Raw genomic sequence first — 18,981 nt, forward strand, 5'->3', positions numbered from 1 at the left:
CTGAACATCACTAAACACCTATGGTCCAGGTCCTTCAGGTTTCAATCTACAATCACACGACATATCAGCTCCGAACTACCCCAAACACTCAAAGAGTCAGAGATAGTAAACTCACGAAGATCTACCAGCTCTCAAAACCTCATCAACATTCAACAAATTAACCCCAATAGTAGCAGCACCATGCAACATCTGTCTCTTGACTCTATAATTATCCCAAATCCCCTCCAACACCGGATTAACAGGTTCCCCAGACTTCAAATCCAATCCAACGGGATCATCAGTCTCTTCCTGTTCCTGTTGAAGCGCCACAATCGAATCTTGCACATCCAATCCACCATTCTGAGCCAATGTCTTAGGAATGATTAGGAGAGCCTCGGCAAAAGCCAGTACACCGAGTTTGGCCCGTCCCTTTGTAGATTTCAGGGCGGTCTGAAGGTGGGCCGAACAGGCAATTTCGAACGCTCCTGCTCCTGGGATGAGGGAGTTGTCCTCGACGGCGTTCTTGACGGATCGGAAGCCGTCTCGGAGGGCATCTTGGATTTGGGTCATGGTGTGTGCGTTGGGGCCTATGCGATGAAGATAAGTCAGCTGAGTGATGGAGGCAAAGCGACGAACGGTCAAATTCGCAAGACCAGGTGAGGAGACATAGAAGTCAAGCGAAACGGACGGTCATGGTAATTCAAGCTCCACACTCACCCTTGATAAGCATAGTGACACTCTTGGGTTCCTTTACATCTTCCACAAAGGTGTACTTCTCTTCACCGAGGGTATGCTCATACACCAAACCAGCCCAACCAAGTACGTCCGGCGTGAGATCGTCAACGGAGTTTTGCGCAACACCACCACAGGCGAATTGTAATCTGCAACCAATTCAAAGACTTTAGCGATATCCCCTGAAAGCACCATTCGACCTGCGTCTCATCTCCCTTGGAGGCTAACAAGTCTCTCCATCGTGCCTGACCATCTATACGCCAGAATCCACTCCAATATTATGCAAGAGAGAGATGCTCACCTCTCCATATTCCTCCTCTTAGCTCGTCTCAGCGCAAAGATCCCATTCTTAGCCAACACGTCCAAACTCATCGGATCAATACCCTTCTGATTGATAACCACAAAGTTCTTGGGTTTCTCATCGGATCCAACAGAGACATCACAAACTTGGTTCTTGAACTCGACGATCTTCTGTAATTTGGAATCAACGAATCGTCGCTCGGATTCGACAAGTTTTTCACGTTGTTCGGCAGAGGAGTAGAAGAAGCCTGAGTTTACTTCGCTGGGTATGTTGTAAGGGGTATCAGCCTTGTTCATTGCAGAAATCACAGATTTGTTCGACTGGTTGGCACTAAGCTGTAGGATGTAGGTCGAAAGACTAACTCGACCTCTTCATACCGAAAGGGAGAAAAGAGATGATACGACGAGCAAAGCGACTCACGTCTTCTCATACTCCAACGAAACATTCAAACTCAACACAAAAGCATTCTCCACCCTCTTAGGCATATCGGGATGTCTAGCTCCATGATCCAATACCAACCCTCTAATAAGGGTCGTATCAGTATCAGTCTTATGTTGCATCTTCATAATTTCAATCATATGCAGATCGATCGGATCTCGCTTTGAGCCATCTTCATTCTCGGGGGGTTGGATAGCGAGGACGGCATCTACCACATCCGCAGCGAGCTTCTGGGCGAGTTTGGAGTGGAGTTTGGTAGAGAGGGAGGTGTGGGCTACGGAGATGAGGTTGGATCGGTCGAGGGTGGGGGTTTGTCGGAAGTCGTCTAGGAACTGTTGTTCGTATTGACATATTAGTTAATAATTCATGCCCATGAGGGGTCAAGGGGAGAAGGTTTAATTTCAGTTGATGTGAGAGCCATATAGAAGGGCGGACCCACCTTCAAAGCCTCCTTCTTGGCCAGATCGAACCCCTCACCCAAAACTCTAGGATGCACACCCTCCTGAATATACCTATCTGCCTGTTTCAACAGTTCACCTACTAACAAAACCACCGAGGTGGTCCCGTCTCCTACTTGTTCGTCTTGAGCTACGGCCGTACGAGCTATCATAGCTGCGGTGGGGTTCTGTGTCGCAACGCAATGAAGGTATCAGCTCATTGTTTCAAACCTCAGGCAACTGTCAAGCTGACTTACTTGGATTTGCATTTCTGATAATAATACTTTACCATCCTACCGGTTTGATCAGACTGTTAGCTACACTTCCAATATTAGGTGGGATTCAGCTCACCTTGGTCATTTTGATTTGACCTGATCCATCCACGAGCATCTTAATCGTACCTCTTGGACCTATCATGGCATTGTAGATTAGCATACCAGCATACGGAGATGCTATGCGCTCGGTCCGCTTGAGCTGAACAGAAAAGCTTACCAAGGTTCGACTTGACGACATTGGCAAGACCCACTGCACCAGCCTACAAATTCATCAATCCAGATATCAGCTATCGTATCTTGAGAATCTAAAGGAGACACAGCTGATTGAGATATCCCCCACTCACAGTGTTCACCTGCAATGCCTGGGTCCGTCGTATACTCTCCGCACGGGGATTGATGAGCTCGATACTGCTTGACATGGTGTACTAGTTCTTCTCTCTTCCTAGATTTGCCGGTATTTTAGGCTCCTATGTTGAGTATGAGCAGGAGTAGGAGTGAATTGAGCTCTATGACAATGTATGAATGAGCTTGGAATGCTTTAGAAGGGTGTATGTAGATGATAAAAGTTGAGCTCTAACGAACATTTCGTCTGAACGCGTAGAAGGAATCTCACTCTCTTCCAGTCCACGTGGAATGAATATATGTAGAGTGAGTTTATGTCAATTTATCCCATCTGCATGCTGCTGCTAGTATTTGCCACCCAACCAACCTCGAACTGCCAAACGTCACCAAGACAACCAAAACGTATCCCTCTTCAATACAGCACCAAAGCATACCTGCAAACCCCCACCATGTCCCTCAACAGCGTGGTCAACAACCTAGTCAGAGCAGCAGCAGGTATATCCACGACCATATCCGATACCGATCTTGATGCGCACGTAGCCAAACTCCTAGCTGACGAGGCAAAGGCGAGGGAGTTGAAGTGGTCTGAATTGGGGTTGACGGGGCTGTTAGGTAACTCGCTTGATAGGAATGGATCGTGAGTTATCTTCTTCCATTCAACGTAAATAGCTGTAATTCGGATTATGGAAATACAATCATTTTGAGGTAGAAATACAGAAGAGAAGATAGCTAATCCAGTTGATATCCAGACCAGATCCGAGTCTACCAAAAACGAATAAACGATTCCTTGCCTCTGTGATACGTACGGTAGATGGTCATAATTCTGCGTTGCTCAAGGCTCAAGCTCAGGCTGCTAGAGATGCCAGAGGGGGAGGGGAATCGTCCAGAAGCAGTGGTGCGGGGAGTAGGTTGTTTGGTGGGGCGTTGAGGGATATGGGTAGGAACGGGGTGGGTAGTGGGAGTGGGAAGGGTAAAGAGAGGGAGAGGGTGGAAAGTTCACGGAGGCATAGAGATGAAGATGCTAGAGATAGGAGATCTAGGAGGTATGATGAGGATCGTGATGATAGAGGATTAAGAAGGAGTAGACGAGATCGCGACGACGACCATGATAGGTATCGGAGTAGAGATAGGTCGAGGAATGGGCACAGGCCAAGGAGTAGATCAAGAGACAGGAATGAAGACAGATCAAGGGACAGGTCCAGAGATAGGCAGCGGAAGGATGAAAAGCAATCTCAATCTCGTCATGACGAGTCCGAGTCCGACCGGCACGACCGAAGCGCACGACGCCAGAAAGATCCATCATCAATGGCTAAAGCCAAATCTGAACAGCGCAGTATATCTCCTCCTACGAAAATCACCCAATACGAGCACTCCAAAACTTCATCACCTTCGCCTCCACCTGGTCCCCCACCCGCACCAATATCAAAGATGGATAAATACTTCGCCTCAAGCTACGATCCCCGACTCGATTTTGCACCAATCCCCAAAGAAGGGATGATAGCTGATGTAGGGTGGGATAATATGCTGGCGGTGTTGAAGGAGAAGGGTAGGAAGGTGAGTGGTTATTCCCCATACATTCAGTCTGTACCTTCCCCCCCCTCCCGAAGTAATGAGATCGCAATCAGATCGATTGACTTCGTTCAGTGCATACTCAAGTCAACATATCAGTGCGAGTATTCGAAAGCTGATTCAACGCCTTGAGATAGAAGCGCCATCAATCCCCCACCCTATCCGACTCCATCCCTGAACCACCCCAAGGCGTCCTCCCTTCCCGCCGACTGACCCCCGACCGATATGAAGATCTATCGCGTAAATTAGAGAAGAAAGATCGGAAGCAGCGTAAAGTTGAGCGTAAGAGACGTAGAGGATCGTCATACGACAGTTCAGAGGAAGAGAGGGAAAAGAGGAAAGAACGAAAGCGCAAGGATAAGGAGAAGCAGCGGGAAAAGGAACGGGAAGATGAAGAGAAGTATGCAAAGTTGAAAAAGGAGGGTGGGGTTAGTAAGAGCGGGGTGTTGGAGGGGTACGAGTATGTTAGGAAAGGTGGATTGAGGGAATGGGATGTGGGGAAGGAGTAGGAGGGGTTTGTAGATTTCTTGGATTTGAGGAGCTGCGTTGTACCACTTTGGGATGTATGCTGTATAATTCAACACACGAAGAATACCTGAGAGTTTCCAATGAAGATTTGCATATACACACTATTTACGTCTTTCGCACTTGCCAGGAAAAAAAGAAGAAGAGAAAACGATGATTCATACATAACATATCGAGGTCATGGTCTGTTTTTCGTATAGATGCAGGAGTATGGAAGGGGAAAAAACGATTTTCCATCTGGCTCGAACGATTACTCGAGATTTGTGAATTTCCATCGTCTTGGAGTATGACATTATTGCATCCCCACCCAGGATTTGACGAGCTGCGAAAAAGAAACCGTGATGATCAGTTTGGATCTTCGCAGGCTACGTACGAGACGTAATCGAGGGATAGACTTACAGTTCGAGCATAAGGAATATAAGAGAGGGAGTACCTATAACCATCCAATAGGATCAGTAATTATCCTCCAATCATAACACCATGTTTCCCATCTCGCATGGAGCTAATCCAGTGACTCCTCCCTCACCGAGCCAGAGGTAAAACCAACTCACCAGAGAAAAGCAAGATACTGAACAATCACAAATACAATACAAAGTATCGCGGGCAACACAAAAGCACTGACAAACGTCATGACTATCGCAGCGAAGAGCAAAACAGTAGCGACCACTCGAACGGGTTTGAACATTTTTTCAAGTTGGGTTTTGAAGCCGATTAGGAAACCTGTTCCTACGAGAGAGAGGATCGCGCCGACCGCGAAGAGGGCTGGGTGGGTGTGTGGGCGGGCGGTCAGCTTGAACTTCACACGAGTAAAGCTCACAGAGATATTGTGGGAAACTTTCGCACTCACTCGCAAATGCCCCTGTGGCTCCTAGGAACAATAATATTGCTCCCAACAGCGATATACCCAATCCACCGACATAACCTGTCCCACCGTACAGAAGCAAATTAACAAAACGATTTGCATTCCTGTTGCTTCCCCTTTGTCGTCACCGGAACTGGGTAAGACTTACACGCTGCGAAACCACCTAATCTCTGAGTTCGAGTCAATCCCAAGCTCGAGTAGGCCGATTGGTTCTGTCGTTATGTTTATCAGCTACGTCTGATGTTGCCTTGGTATCAGGTTTATAGGTGACAGCTCGCAACTCACTCCACCGAAGATGGCATCATCCGTTTGGGCTTCGAGGTCTATTCATTTCGTGTGGGTTGATGGACAAGAATGCAAATACGGTGTAGGGGGAGACACAAATTTGACGATGATGCCATCATGATTGGTGAGAATGATCGTTTTCCAGCAGTGATGGTGGTAGAGAGTAGAAGGGTCATTGATCATCAGCTTGAGCTCTTGCTCTTGTTCTCAGCATGACTGGACTGGTCATGTTACTCACTAAACCACTTCCTGGACATGTTGATGTGTTCTCAATGAATTGTACTTGATCGAAGGCAAGGTGTACGGAATGTTGACTATAGCTCCTGATGATATTCAGGGTGGTCTCAATCTGACAGGTATCTGATCTGATTGGTGCTTTGACTTGTCTCGTCGTGATCGTTTCTACTGTCGTCGCCGCTGTTGTCGTTGTTATTGACCACGTCGCGTCTGTGATTGAATTCAACTTTTTATTACACAGCGAATCCCAAAGGCTATGCATAACATAACATAACCGTATATCTAGCAATTACTTATCTATCACCCTGATTTAGTGAGTGATACATAGTAATAGTCACCGCACAGATCTCCTTTTCCCCTTTTTTTGCCACTCTACCACTCTACTTTCCCTCCACTCTTTGAGTCTAGGTCTGTTCTGCTTTTCGTTCAGTCCAGTCATCTTCTACTTCTCGTGCTTTATGCTCACCGTCTCTTTATCTCAGTGATCCCTCTACCCGATCGTACCTCACCAGACCAACCCACAAGATCCCTCTTGACTCAACATTGGCCCACCGTCCTACCTATCTTCATAAGATCCCCAAACATTCCTTCCCATCTCCCGCTTCCCTCCATGTCATCCCCACTCCCCGACCCAACCCTATTCCACCTCCTATCCCTCCCCCCACTCCTCCAACCAATCTCTCCACCACTCGCAGCCCTGCACCTAGCCCGAGTCAGACTATCACTCTCCATACCCACCTCTTCCACATATCTGGGTAAATCCCTAGATGACTGGTGTAATCTCTGTGGTGGGTTGCGTTTGAATCTCGGCGGAACAACTACGAAGAAAGGACGGAGGATTGGTGTTAAGAGACGTAATTGGAAGGGAACGGTATGTGGCGTATGTGGGGAGAAGTATAAGAAGGGTGAACCTGATAGGGGGACGATTAGAGAACATCCACCTGCGAGGAGGACTAGGCGGATGAAATTGGAGCAGGAGGGGAAGGGGAAGGAGAAGGAGACACAAGATCGGATGTCATGCAATCGCATGGATAGTGGAAATGTGGATGCTCATCAGAATGACAACAATGGATCTACCAATATCCACCAGATTCAAACGATGAACGAGGACCCACCCTTTCAATCAACGTCTATAATCCACCCAACCACATCTCAACCCCCACCCCCACCCCTACCCCCCAAATTCCTCTCCCGCCCTTCCCTCTCACACATCCCCACCTCCTCACCCAACCTACCCACTTACCCTCAACCTCCGCCTGTATCGCCACCGTCTAACGCCGTAAATACAGGTATCAAGAAGTCAAGTAGCTCTGCTGGTATAGGAGTTGGGGCCGCAGGAGGTGCAAAGAGGAAGAAGAAATCTGGTTTAGCCAAATTGTTAGCTGAGAATAAAGAGAGGGAGGCTTTGAGTAAAGGACAAGGAGGGATGTGGGGGTTAGGATAGAATGGTGTATTCGATATATGCTTCGTACAGCCCGTACATCTCCAACGATAACACCTCAGCACTCTCGCATGAGATATCCAGTTGGACAAAATTACAGACGGGAATGAGCGATCTCTCTGTTATTCGAATAAATCAAGAATCAGGTCAATACAGAGATACTCCCATCTCATTTATTCTCGAAATGATATCCGTATGTATGAGGTTGTACTGTTCATATCACATTCTTGTAATGATCTGTATTTGTACTTGCACTTTTCATGTCGTTGTAACTATACATATATGTAACCTCGTATCAATCACTATCAATATCAAATCTCATGTCCCCATCATTTCTTGTTCTCGTACTACCACATTAAACCCAACCATCAGCGACGCCTCTCCTTATATTTTATACCCCCGCTCCCACTCACCTCATAAAACCCTTGACCACTCTTCCTACCCAACTTCCCCTCCTTCACCAACTTATCCAAAAGCTCGATCGGTTCGACGAGCTCTTTGGAGATTTGACCTGACGCGGCTTTTCCGCGCCATCCTTGGGCTATGTATGTTGTCGTATCTTGTCAAGAAGATCAGCATCAAATGCAAAAACCAAGTGAAGATTGATGTAGACCAGTAGACTAATGAGGGATTTTCGAGGTGTTGAGGCTGAACTCACCTAAGCCAACGAAATCAAGTAGTTTGAATGGCTATTACATCCCCAGAAGACCGGTGTTAGCTCATGTCCACTGATCAGCTCGCATTGAAACAGCTAAACTCACACCCATAGCTACATCACATCACACAAGTCAGCTTATCGCCCTTAGTAATCTCCAAAGCACAGTGGGAACGGTAGCTGAGTAAGATGTGACATGGACTTACGGTACCCCGCTCCTAGCTCCATGGCTGTATCTATATCCTCTGGAGTCGCGTCTCCTCGCTCGACCATTCTGATGGATTCCACTGTGACATGACAGATGATATGAGCATTAGCCAATAGTCACTAGCACAGTATCCATATCACAGAGAAAGGAGAAAGTGAGAGATAAAGAAGGACATGTGAAAGATGGATACCACTTACGCAGATACGGGACCAACAGCCTGTTAACAATGAACCCAGGCGTATCATTACAAGTCACAGGGGCTTTACCTATTCTGAGCGTCACTTCCTTCAACGACTCGTATGTTGATGTCGAGGTCTGAGGGGTACGTATGATCTCGACGAGCTTCATTGCTATACAATGGGCAGTGAGATCCCAATCAGCTTGCTTTACTCTCTGCATGTGAGGAGGCGCTGGGACAAAAACAAACTGTGATTGTTTACCTACCTGGAACAGGGTTGAAGAAATGTAATCCCGCGAATCTATAACCCACCAATCAGCTCTATCATATTGAGCTCATACAACCAGTTGCCATTATGGGCTGATGAGCGGACTCACCTCTCTTGTCGTTCCTTCCCGCATGATTCAGCAATCTCCGTAACAGAAAGAGACGAAGTGTTAGTAGCGAATATGCATTCTGCCCTATGGTCCAATACATATCAATCAGCGTAAGTCAGACTCGGGACGCACGTCAGAGCAGCTCAGTGTTGAACAAGCTGACAAAATGGCAAGTAAGATGGTTACACTCACTTAGCTTTTGAGTCCAAAAACCCAAATAAATCTCTCTTGACCTTGATAGACTCGATGATAGCTTCCACCACCAGATCGGTATCCTCGACTGCTTTTCCACTACCCAATAAAGCCAAACCACATCAGCTCTGTTGACTGTTTACTATAAAAAGGAGAATAAGTCTCATGTTAATAGGTGGACCCACGCATCAGTGGTAGTTTCGATGTTAGCTAAGATCTTTTTGGTGAAACCCTCGATGTCGTCTGGGGATTTCTTCTTGGCTACTCGGGATAATGATTTGGAGATGATGTTTAGACCGTTCCTACATCATCACCAAGATCATCAATCAGCTCCTGATCCACAATATCCAAGTTGAATGTCCATAAGTTGACGCGAGAAGGGATTGAGCTCACTCTAAAGCTTTATCCGTCACATCACTCAAAGTCACCTACAAGTCAAGTCAGCTACACCTCCTAATATGAAAGAACAGAAGAAGATAGCTCACCTTCAATCCACTCTGCGCTCCAACTTGGGCAATACCAGCCCCCATCAACCCCGCTCCAAATACTGTCATCCTCTCGATCCTGGAGCCGGAAGGGGTAGTCGAGAGGTGTCGTTGGATCGATGAGAGACGGGTCGCAGCTGCGGCATTCAGTTGAGAGCGGGTTGAGGACATTGTTGCGCTGCGGAGGATTGGTGAGAGCATTATGGGTGCTAAGAGTATATGATATATGTGATTATCACGGGATGGTGATAGTCAACGTAAAGAAGAGGTCGAGGGAGAGGGGGGAGAATTCAATTGACTTTACTGAGTTACGCCCTCTCCGCTTAATACAGCAGCGCGTATAACCGTGAGTCTTCTTTCCTATCACGTGATACACAGGGTCAGTTCCGATGGAAGTCAGGGGTGTCCTGCTCCTGACCCGATAACATCGGGAGATAAGAAGAATGAGAGAAGCATGAGTGAGATTGATAGGATGAATTAGGAATACAAAAGACAAGTGCGAACATCGCGGGATGAGATATCAAGGACGATCAATATAAAACATATATAAGAGTATTATTGCTTAGACCCAATCGTGTCATTCTCGTCCTCAAGATTCCCTTGTCTCTGTAACATATCCATACAACTCCCCCTTCTTACGCTCGACTAAGCAGTGTTCCACAACTCAACATGTCCACTTCTCAGGAACTTGGTTATCTCTCAGCGGCGAGATATGGTAAGTGACTCATCTCTTCTCTAACACCCTCTAGGATCCACCAGGAGATGTATTCAATCTGATGAGTCCATTAATGGTGTAAGCTGACAATCGTCGTTTATGCTAGGTAAGCAGCTCGTAAAAGTAGCTAGGGTAGTAAGAGAAGGCGACCAGCATTTTATCGTAGAATATGTGATAAGGGGTAAGCTAAATGTCTTTCCAGAATATGCAATGTCTTCAAGCTTACATACGATTGATGATGTATCTAGCCCTGCTCGAAGGTGATATTGAAACCTCTTATACCGAAGCGGACAACTCGGTAGTAGTAGCTACTGATAGCAGTGAGTGACGTTTGCACTGGGTATCTCCTGATTAAGAGTACTGACTGATTGGATTGAATCAATTTATCATGATAGTCAAGAACACTTGTAACAGTACGTCACCTTTCATTCGCTTCTTCAGTTAGGCACGTTATCGAGCTGAAAAATCCTTCCCACAGTCTTCGCCAAAACCTCTCCTCACGTCCTTAACGCCCCTGTATTCGCCTTACATCTCGGTATTCATTTCGTCACGAAATACGCCCACATCACAAAATCGTTCATTGATATCGAGCAGCTCAAATGGTCAAGGATTGAGGTGAGTACCGCCATCTTTTGCTCCGATTCAGGTTGACGGACAACTCTCACTTGACATGACTGAAACGACTAAGCTGATTTCTGTGCTGTTGTAGGTCAACGGTAAACCCCATAAATGGTCTTTCGTCCGAGATGGCGATGAGAAATCCCTCGTGGAATGCGTAGTGGACGCTTCGGCGGGCAAGGAGAGCATCAAGGGGGAGCTCAAGGTCGGTATGAAGGATCTGCTTGGTACGTTAAGTATACAATCAACAGCTGGAGTATCAATGGCCGTTGGCAGGCGAAGAGCTGATTGTGGGTGATGGATCGTCTTTCAGTGCTCAAGACCAGTGGTTCCGCTTTTGAGAATTTCGTGAGGGATGAATATACCACTTTGGGAGGTGAGTTTTCCTAGTTCTTTACTGATAATATGTCTTCCCTCGTATTCTGCATGCAGATGCAAGTCGGAGAGGATGTTACATCCCAGTGTTTGACGTATTAAGCTGACGCCTAATGATTTCGCAGAGGTATCCGACCGGATCTTCTCGACATCCGTTTCGATCCAATCTTCCATCTCTCTCCCACCTAACATCCCATTGACCATCGACAACTTGGGTGAGATCGCGAAGGAACTCAATTTCCCAAAATTGACTGGGCAAATCACGAAAGATGTGTTGGAGACCTTTGCAGAGGATGAGAGCGCCAGTGTTCAGGTGAGTCAAGCAAGTTTCCTTGCTGGACGAGCTGCCTTCGAAACGAGCTCTTCATTATGCCCAACGGACATATACGCCTACGTAGGGGATGCATACTGACCTGATGGTCTGATTCAACCAGGCAACAATGTACATTACCATGCAAAACATCCTCAAGTCCTGCCCGGCAGTCAAGGAAACCTCGATGCAATTACCCAACAAACATTACATGTGAGCCAAGCCTCTGACTGTCTGATAAAGTGGGTGATATCAGCTGACGATTGGCGGTATGAACAGCCCCATCAACCTATCCGCGTTCAACCTCGATAATGGACTAGGCAAAGACGGAGGAGCAGAGGTGTTCCATCCTACTGCTGATCCTAGTGGGTATATCACTGCGACGGTTACTAGGAAGTAGGGTTTATAATTTATCGTAAATATGTTCTTGGGTTTATTGTGTTTGATATGATATAGAATAGAAGAATGTACCCGGTCTCTCGGTGCTTAGACCTGACTTCTGTGCCTATCATTGAGGATGAGCATAACAAGTTTGAATGAGGACACCAACGATTGGTAGTTATGACGAAGATTGTAATGGTCGATTACAAAAGCAACAAAGTTACACGCGTAATCCAAGTGGCGTTGATTATGAATATTTCCTAATGGTTCCTTGAACCTCAAATTAGCCTTTAGCACGAAAAGCTGTGCATGAGGGAGGTGGTTTCTCCCAATACCCACACACACCACTACTTGCATCAACGTCGACGTATAGCACATCTTATACTTTGCAAGATCAACATTCATCATACTCCAGCAAAGGTTCAAGGTAACCCACCCAATAGCAATAGCAGCAATAGAAGAAAGGATCTTTCGCCAAGCGTAGTCGACAGTTCAAATTCCTATAAACGCGGGGCAGGATAGGATATATAGGATCATCTCAACTCTGTTTTTAGTTTTAGTGCGCAGGCAGGGCGAGGCTGGATCGCACAGTGCAAGTGCATCCTTACGCGTAATTCACTTTTTCACTTGATCCTTGATCCAACAGTAGTAGATCTTCTGTATGTTGATCCATATTTATCTTTGGTCCATATATTTATAATACACATATACATACTCACCTACGGCGGGGTATAATCCTCTTTTATCCTACCCACTGTACATTCGTTCGTTTTTCGCTAGGGTCGAGTAGTGGAGAAGAAAAGGGAGTGTGGGATAAAAGGAATACATCATACTCCATTAAACCGACCAAGAGGACTAGAGAAGATTGGATAGGATGTTATATCTCACTGCTGATAAGTTCCCAGTCTGTGAGTTGTTGTCCTCAGTTTTAGCTCAACCAGCTTCTCCGATATCCATATGGGGATGCAAGCTGATATGATCCACTTTGGTGTTGTCTAGTCGTACCATTCGGTGTTATTGGGTGAGCATCCTTTTCCCCACCTCCTACTTCAAGCAGATATACAAGTACCCAATATATACAACTCTGATAGAGGTCAAGCTGTACCTTGATGCTAACCCATATACCCCTCCCAACAGATTCTACCGATACCTATGGTACATCATCCGATTACTCGCAAGAGCAGCCTACCGTCCGATCCCCTTACCTGAGAATCCAACTTATATAGCCGCCGAGGATGTCACGATTATCGTACCTACCATTGATGCGGGAGAGGAGTTTAGAGGTGGGTAGTGTTTCGCCGATCTGTCTTGTCGAAGTTTCCCTCTATTGTGTACGATCTTTGCATGATGCTATCCTACTCTTCTTCTCTTCCCCCAAACACCCACACATTCTCGACTCAACTGTTAGATATTAGCTATAACCCAGCCCTCTACTTCTGCAGTTACACACATTGGAGCATAGCTGACACACCCACCCCTACTCTCGCCCCAACAGAAGCAGCATTCTCATGGCTCGAAGGCTCTCCCAAAGAAATCATCATCGTAACCGAAGACAAGATGGTCGGCCCTCTTCAAGAACTGGCCAACTCTGTCGACCCATCCAGGATCCGAGTCCTGACAGTCCCCTTCGCCAACAAGCGTCTCCAGATGGCCCACGGTATCCGAAATACCACCACGGACATTATCGTCTTCGCAGATGACGATGCCATCTGGCCACCCACCCTCTTACCCTACGTGTTGGCATGTTTCGAAGATCAGCAGGTCGGCGGGGTGGGTACTTCACAGAGGGTCAAACCGTGTGGAGATCGAATGACTATCTGGGAGGTACTCGCCGCGTTCAGATTGACTATTCGTAATATTGAGATTGCCTCCTCCACCCATATCGACGGGGGTATACCATGTCTCTCCGGACGTACAGCCGCGTACAGAACAGTCATCCTCAAAGATCCAGATTTCTTACACGGCTTCACCAATGATCTGTGGCTTGGGAAATACCATCTCAACTCAGGTGACGACAAGTTCCTTACTAGATGGATGGTCTCTCACGGGTGGAATACATATGTCCAAGTGTGCAAGGAAGCAGAACTGTTATCTACTATGAAGCCTAATTGGAGGTTCCTCAAGCAGGTTTTAAGGTGGACGAGAAATACCTGGAGATCAGATTTCCGATCGATATTCACCGAGAGATACGTTTGGACCAAACATCCTTATGTGGCTTATACGATGATTGATAAGTTCATTAATCCCCTGACCTTGTTGGTCGGGCCGGTGTTGGTTATTTATTTGATTGTCAAGTCTACGAAAGATGTTTTGGATGGGGGGTATCATCTCCCGGCTTGGAAGATTATCATTTCGGTGGGTGTTCTCTCTTCTCTCATGTGGTTGAACCGTCTACATATATCTTCATTGTCGATCATCCCTTGCAAGTTGCCATCATAGTGGATATAAGAAGAAAACAAATCACATGAAGGATTCAGCTGATACTCGTACGTGATATAGTACCTCGTATGGCTCATGGTCACTCGTACCGCCAAACTCTTACCTCATCTGTGGTATCGACCTTCGCACATCATCTACGTCCCTGCGTGGATCTTATTCGGTTATTACTTGTGAGCTTTCCTGCGCGCATTGACTTGAAGCGATCTGCACTCGTAGCTGATTTTTCGAACGCAGTGCGATAATGAAGCTCTACGCTCTGTTCACTTTACACGAGACTGGATGGGGTACAAGAGCAGGTATCGGAGATCGTAAGTCTATCACATTACGTACTTTCACTCGTCCTATCCTATCACACTTTCAATCGCCTCGTGACATGCTACCATTGATTCCCCAGGGTAATATATATGCTGATGCTTCTTTCCACCTATAGCCGCAACAGCCACCACCGCCGCGCAACAGGAGAAGAAGGGCGATCCTGCATTTGGCGGTAATGCCGGAACGGGCGATCATGGGATGTACGATTCAGAGGCGAACGGAATGGCGAGGAAGGGGTAGACGGTAGGACGGATATACACCAGTGACTGGGAGAGACGTTTTTTTCTCCTTTCTTACGTGATGAGGAGACGAAGAAGTTACGCTTGTCATGATTCATTCCGAGTTGACGAACGATTGATGGACTATATATAGACGGAAAGGTGGGACTGGGAAACGGTTTGACGATTAGCGAGATTCATAGTTTAGTCACATTTACGTTCATATATTATTGAGATTATACCTTAGGCATATCATAACATATCATCATACACAGACACATGTATACGTTCCTTCCTTGTTAGACTATTTTCCATCGGTCGGCAAACTTGCTCCGTCTCAGTCATGACGAAGAACAAAGAGAACAGGGATCATGAGGTCCCTTTGCTCCCTTGACATATCTTAGTCCACGTCTTGTGGTGTTCGCCTCCATGCAATGAGTACTTTGGATATACGATACATGGTTCGTAGTCCTATTCTCCAACTCGACCAGGACAGTCAATGAGATATAGCACAATCCCCTATCCTATCCTATTCGACTTTACTGCTACTCCAAGAAACTACAAATACAACTGAGAGGTTCAGCCACCATGTGACTTAACAACAGGATATTACTTATTGGTCGGTTTTATCATGTTGCGGGGTTTATCCAGATCTCTAAGATGTCTATTTAGACCACCATGGTGTTGATCCCTTTGATCCTGTCCAACCTGATAACAATGAACAGATCACTGCCAATAAAGGGTTTGGATATCTTCCTTGGCAAATGCCAACCCACATGCCGGACACTTCCGTTGTCTAGATGCGATTCTAGCTTCCAGACACGTCTTGCAAAATGCTATAAATTCGTAAACATATCAGTTGAAAACCGATAACACCAGAGCCTCTACATGGGAATGACAACTCACTGTGCATACATTTGACAATGACTTGTTGTTTGAAGTTCTGCTCACAGCATGAACATCGAAGAAGTTTCTATACACATAAAAGAACATTAATTGCTATTCGCATAATCACGAGGGAACCATGGCAAACACTCACCAATAATTTATCTCTCTCCTCTTTCATCTGCCATTCACCCGCGGACATATCTTTATCCCTCTCCGCTGCAGAGATAGCCTCCTGCCTTTCTTTCAGCTTCTTGATCGTCTTGGCGGACGTTTCAACCTCATCTTGAAGTTTGGCTCGAGCTTCTTTCTCTGCTGTCGCTTCGGCGACTCGTTGATGCATGATTTGTTGAGCCTATGAGAATACAACTGATTAGCGGCCGTTCCGAGAACTCTTCGTAGCTATACATACCTCAGCCAAAGCAGCTTGTGATTGCTGTAACCTCAATTCCAGTTGAGACTTCTCAGAAGTAGTAGATGCCAGTTGGACTTGCATCTCTGTAGCAGCGTTTTTGAGGTTGGTGAACCCTTTTTCGTTTGCAGTCTGTCTCACCGCTATTAGCTAAGGCGCAAGCCGATTTTCAACACAGCTGACTCACAACTTGGTTTCTCAGACTTTGCTCAACCTCCGTAGCTCTTTCCAACAACTTCAACTGCTTCTCTACAGTCCTTTGAGCAAGCTTCCACTCAGCTTCTACAGCTTCCTTAGCCCTCATGGCAGAGAAGAACTTGTTGTCGGCTTTTGCTTTCTGCAAATTATTGTTCTTGTCAGCTATACGCCTCGGTAACATAATACCTATCAGCTAGCTCACCTCGGTGGTCAAACGAGAAATCCTCAATTCTCCATCCTTTAACTCAAAGACCTTGCTCTGGACGGTTTGATCGAGATTTTCCCATAGTTTGGATAAACCCTCAACTTCGGTATACAAAGCGTTGGTAGCCTGTTACACATACTGCATTAGCCAGTTTATCTTCAAGATCGCCGAAAACAAACGAGTAAGGGAAGATGGATGATTGACGAAAAGCTCAGGTGAAGGACTGGACGCAATCGATGAACGTCAAGAGGCATTGAGTAGAAAAACCCAACTCACAGCTTCGGCCTCGGCCAATCTCATTTCCAGCAACTTCCTCTCCTTCTCCTTCTCTTCCAGCTTCCTAGCGAAAACACCGACATCTTCCGAAACTTGAGCTTCGGGACCCAATATTTTCTGGTATTTTGACAAAGATCTTCTGGCAACTTCCAACTCGACCCTGATCTGGGCTTCTTCTTTGACATCTGAAGAATCATCCGACAATCTCGAAAGCTGAGAGTTCAAAGCATTTATCTGATCTTGGGCGGATATAACCTTCTCTTCCAAATCCTTGACATAATCTTTCTCAGCCGCTCCAGCATTGCCCTCGGTCTTCAAGAAGCTCAAGTAATGCTCAGAATCAATATTCGCACTGGTAGCCAAATGACCTTTCAATCGTCTTATCTCAGAATGCAAAAAGTTGATCCTTTCTGATCTTGAGTTCGAGAGGCTTTCGAACTGTTCGGCGTATTTCAATTTTTCATTTTCCCTCGATCTCCTCTCCATCAATTCAGAGTTCATCTCATCCCTTTGACCTCTCAGTCTAGCTAGGTCGGAATCTCTCTTCGAGATTTGCGATCTCAAAGCGTCATTTTCGGCTTTGGCTTCTGAAATAACTTGATCATGGAATTGTTGGTTTGAATCTCTCAGGTTATCCAGTTTCTTCTCGCTGGTTTCGAAACGGGTTTGTAGGGAGTTGGCTCGATTGATGTGGGTGGTAAGTTGTTGGAGGTATACTTGGAAGAAAGGTGATTCTCGTAATGCTGCTTCGGACGGGTGATGGGCCTGATTTAAAATTGATCAGTAGGTAAAATGGATGTAATCATCATATAGATAACTTACCAGTATTTTCAGACGATCAACTTCCTGCTGTAATTGAGCTTGTTCGCTTCGAAGCGTTTGAAGTTGTTTCAACCTCGATTCCGCCAGCTGCTCCAACTCGGTGGTATCTTGCAGTGCACCACTCGCTGAGGGTCCAGCAGCGATACCAGCAGAAGGACCATTGCCAAACGGTTTGACATCTTCTTCAAGCTTCCCATTGGGTGTCGCGTGACCTGATCCACCATTGGATTTGCTGGGTCCAGCAATACCGGGAGTACCAACCCTTTGACGTGATGATTCCTCTTTCCATTCTTGTATGGCTTTGTCATGTTCCATCCGTTGTTTGTCCAAGGATTTCTGTACCTTGGCGAGATCTTTCTGCAAAACATCCTTTGATTCGCTGAGAGAAGACATCTGGGATTGGAGTAATTTGGAGTTTGATCGTAATGCGCTTGACTCAGCTTCGAGCTTGAGGCATCGTTTCTGCAATTCCTCAGTGGTAGATGATCGATGTTGGTTTTTATTTGCCAAATCGACAAACCGAGAGACCAGCTGGTGGGTGGAAGGTAGGCGGGTTTGAATGGCTTTTTCAAGTTCGGGTCGAGCAGTTTGAGGGTCGAGGTAAGCTGTAGGATAAAGCTTGTCAGCTTATGACGAGGCGAAGCTGAATGGCAAGCTAACGACTTACGTTCCAGAACCTCCTCTTCCTTTACATCGACTTCTTGCTGTCCACCAAGTTCACGGATAGCAGCCACGACCTAGAAAAGGAAGCAGCCTCAACACTGGTGCCGTTTGTGTACCTTCCGTTCGTAGCTTACCTGATTCCAGCACAGCTCAACAGCGTGGAAGCTAGCCTCGAGCACGCGCCGTTGAGCTTCAACCTCGTTTGCTCGTTTGGACTCTCGCTCGGATGCTCTTCGGTATTCGAGCATCTGTCGGTAGATGGCTTCTTTGCGTTTCACCTGAGAGCGAAGTAGAACGTTAGCATATGATATGTATTACGAGTCTGTAAGAAGGGTAGCAATATATATGACCCGAACCAAGGAGAGATACAAGATTTGTCATCCCAATCCGATATATGCGAAACTTTACATGACGAGGACACTATACCAAATCAAATCAAGTACTCACCTCTACAACCTTCATCCAGTCCTCGATCCCATCCCCATCACTATCATTGACCGGTGGACTCGCATGTCCACCTAATACACGTCTCTTAGCAGAGGGGGAAGGAGTATCATCAATAGCATTATCGCGGACCCTTTTCAGGTCTGCGTTCATATTTTATTATGTGTTTTTTCCCTTGAGAGCTGCT

General features: G+C 46.3%; 8 protein-coding genes across 8 annotated transcripts; 4 read left to right on the forward strand and 4 right to left on the reverse strand.

The window, feature by feature from the left end:
- Positions 1 to 18: 18 nt before the first annotated feature.
- Positions 19 to 2,581, reverse strand: I302_108247 (T-complex protein 1, zeta subunit; the record flags this gene model as incomplete). The annotated part of the gene is made up of 10 exons (XM_019193984.1): positions 19 to 46; positions 116 to 566; positions 697 to 860; positions 1,013 to 1,273; positions 1,433 to 1,782; positions 1,890 to 2,075; positions 2,145 to 2,180; positions 2,239 to 2,297; positions 2,380 to 2,422; positions 2,507 to 2,581. 10 exons carry the CDS (start codon positions 2,579 to 2,581, stop codon positions 19 to 21), a joined length of 1,653 nt encoding a protein of 550 aa, XP_019044107.1.
- Positions 2,582 to 2,953: 372 nt separating this feature from the next.
- Positions 2,954 to 4,582, forward strand: I302_108248 (uncharacterized protein; the record flags this gene model as incomplete). Its single annotated transcript, XM_019193983.1, has 3 exons — positions 2,954 to 3,141; positions 3,254 to 4,058; positions 4,211 to 4,582. 3 exons carry the CDS (start codon positions 2,954 to 2,956, stop codon positions 4,580 to 4,582), a joined length of 1,365 nt encoding a protein of 454 aa, XP_019044106.1.
- A 308-nt stretch (positions 4,583 to 4,890) lies between these two features.
- Positions 4,891 to 6,002, reverse strand: I302_108249 (uncharacterized protein; the record flags this gene model as incomplete). The annotated part of the gene is made up of 7 exons (XM_019193982.2): positions 4,891 to 4,920; positions 4,998 to 5,031; positions 5,150 to 5,360; positions 5,446 to 5,520; positions 5,609 to 5,672; positions 5,746 to 5,783; positions 5,984 to 6,002. The coding sequence occupies 7 exons, from the start codon at positions 6,000 to 6,002 to the stop codon at positions 4,891 to 4,893; spliced, it is 471 nt and encodes a 156-aa protein (XP_019044105.2).
- Positions 6,003 to 6,592: 590 nt separating this feature from the next.
- I302_108250 (uncharacterized protein) lies at positions 6,593 to 7,426 on the forward strand (the record flags this gene model as incomplete). The annotated part of the gene is made up of 1 exon (XM_019193981.1): positions 6,593 to 7,426. One exon carries the CDS (start codon positions 6,593 to 6,595, stop codon positions 7,424 to 7,426), a length of 834 nt encoding a protein of 277 aa, XP_019044104.1.
- A 326-nt stretch (positions 7,427 to 7,752) lies between these two features.
- On the reverse strand, positions 7,753 to 9,719 carry I302_108251 (uncharacterized protein; the record flags this gene model as incomplete). Its single annotated transcript, XM_065870635.1, has 12 exons — positions 7,753 to 7,770; positions 7,837 to 7,982; positions 8,082 to 8,112; positions 8,185 to 8,192; positions 8,285 to 8,365; positions 8,484 to 8,636; positions 8,731 to 8,765; positions 8,842 to 8,925; positions 9,034 to 9,132; positions 9,219 to 9,335; positions 9,427 to 9,461; positions 9,519 to 9,719. 12 exons carry the CDS (start codon positions 9,717 to 9,719, stop codon positions 7,753 to 7,755), a joined length of 1,008 nt encoding a protein of 335 aa, XP_065726707.1.
- Positions 9,720 to 10,187: 468 nt separating this feature from the next.
- On the forward strand, positions 10,188 to 11,936 carry I302_108252 (urate oxidase; the record flags this gene model as incomplete). The annotated part of the gene is made up of 10 exons (XM_019193979.1): positions 10,188 to 10,233; positions 10,340 to 10,414; positions 10,482 to 10,553; positions 10,629 to 10,646; positions 10,712 to 10,848; positions 10,943 to 11,078; positions 11,165 to 11,227; positions 11,352 to 11,539; positions 11,661 to 11,749; positions 11,816 to 11,936. 10 exons carry the CDS (start codon positions 10,188 to 10,190, stop codon positions 11,934 to 11,936), a joined length of 945 nt encoding a protein of 314 aa, XP_019044102.1.
- An 855-nt stretch (positions 11,937 to 12,791) lies between these two features.
- On the forward strand, positions 12,792 to 14,911 carry I302_108253 (uncharacterized protein; the record flags this gene model as incomplete). Its single annotated transcript, XM_019193978.1, has 7 exons — positions 12,792 to 12,825; positions 12,917 to 12,938; positions 13,055 to 13,200; positions 13,413 to 14,272; positions 14,417 to 14,526; positions 14,591 to 14,664; positions 14,787 to 14,911. 7 exons carry the CDS (start codon positions 12,792 to 12,794, stop codon positions 14,909 to 14,911), a joined length of 1,371 nt encoding a protein of 456 aa, XP_019044101.1.
- Positions 14,912 to 15,615: 704 nt separating this feature from the next.
- Positions 15,616 to 18,947, reverse strand: I302_108254 (uncharacterized protein; the record flags this gene model as incomplete). Its single annotated transcript, XM_019193977.1, has 11 exons — positions 15,616 to 15,725; positions 15,796 to 15,862; positions 15,929 to 16,129; positions 16,187 to 16,318; positions 16,374 to 16,523; positions 16,587 to 16,715; positions 16,866 to 17,630; positions 17,688 to 18,292; positions 18,355 to 18,424; positions 18,485 to 18,628; positions 18,798 to 18,947. 11 exons carry the CDS (start codon positions 18,945 to 18,947, stop codon positions 15,616 to 15,618), a joined length of 2,523 nt encoding a protein of 840 aa, XP_019044100.1.
- Between the last annotated feature and the right edge of the window lie 34 nt (positions 18,948 to 18,981).

This window comes from Kwoniella bestiolae, chromosome 7 (genome assembly GCF_000512585.2).
Source record: "Kwoniella bestiolae CBS 10118 chromosome 7, complete sequence".
Taxonomy (NCBI): domain Eukaryota; kingdom Fungi; phylum Basidiomycota; class Tremellomycetes; order Tremellales; family Cryptococcaceae; genus Kwoniella; species Kwoniella bestiolae.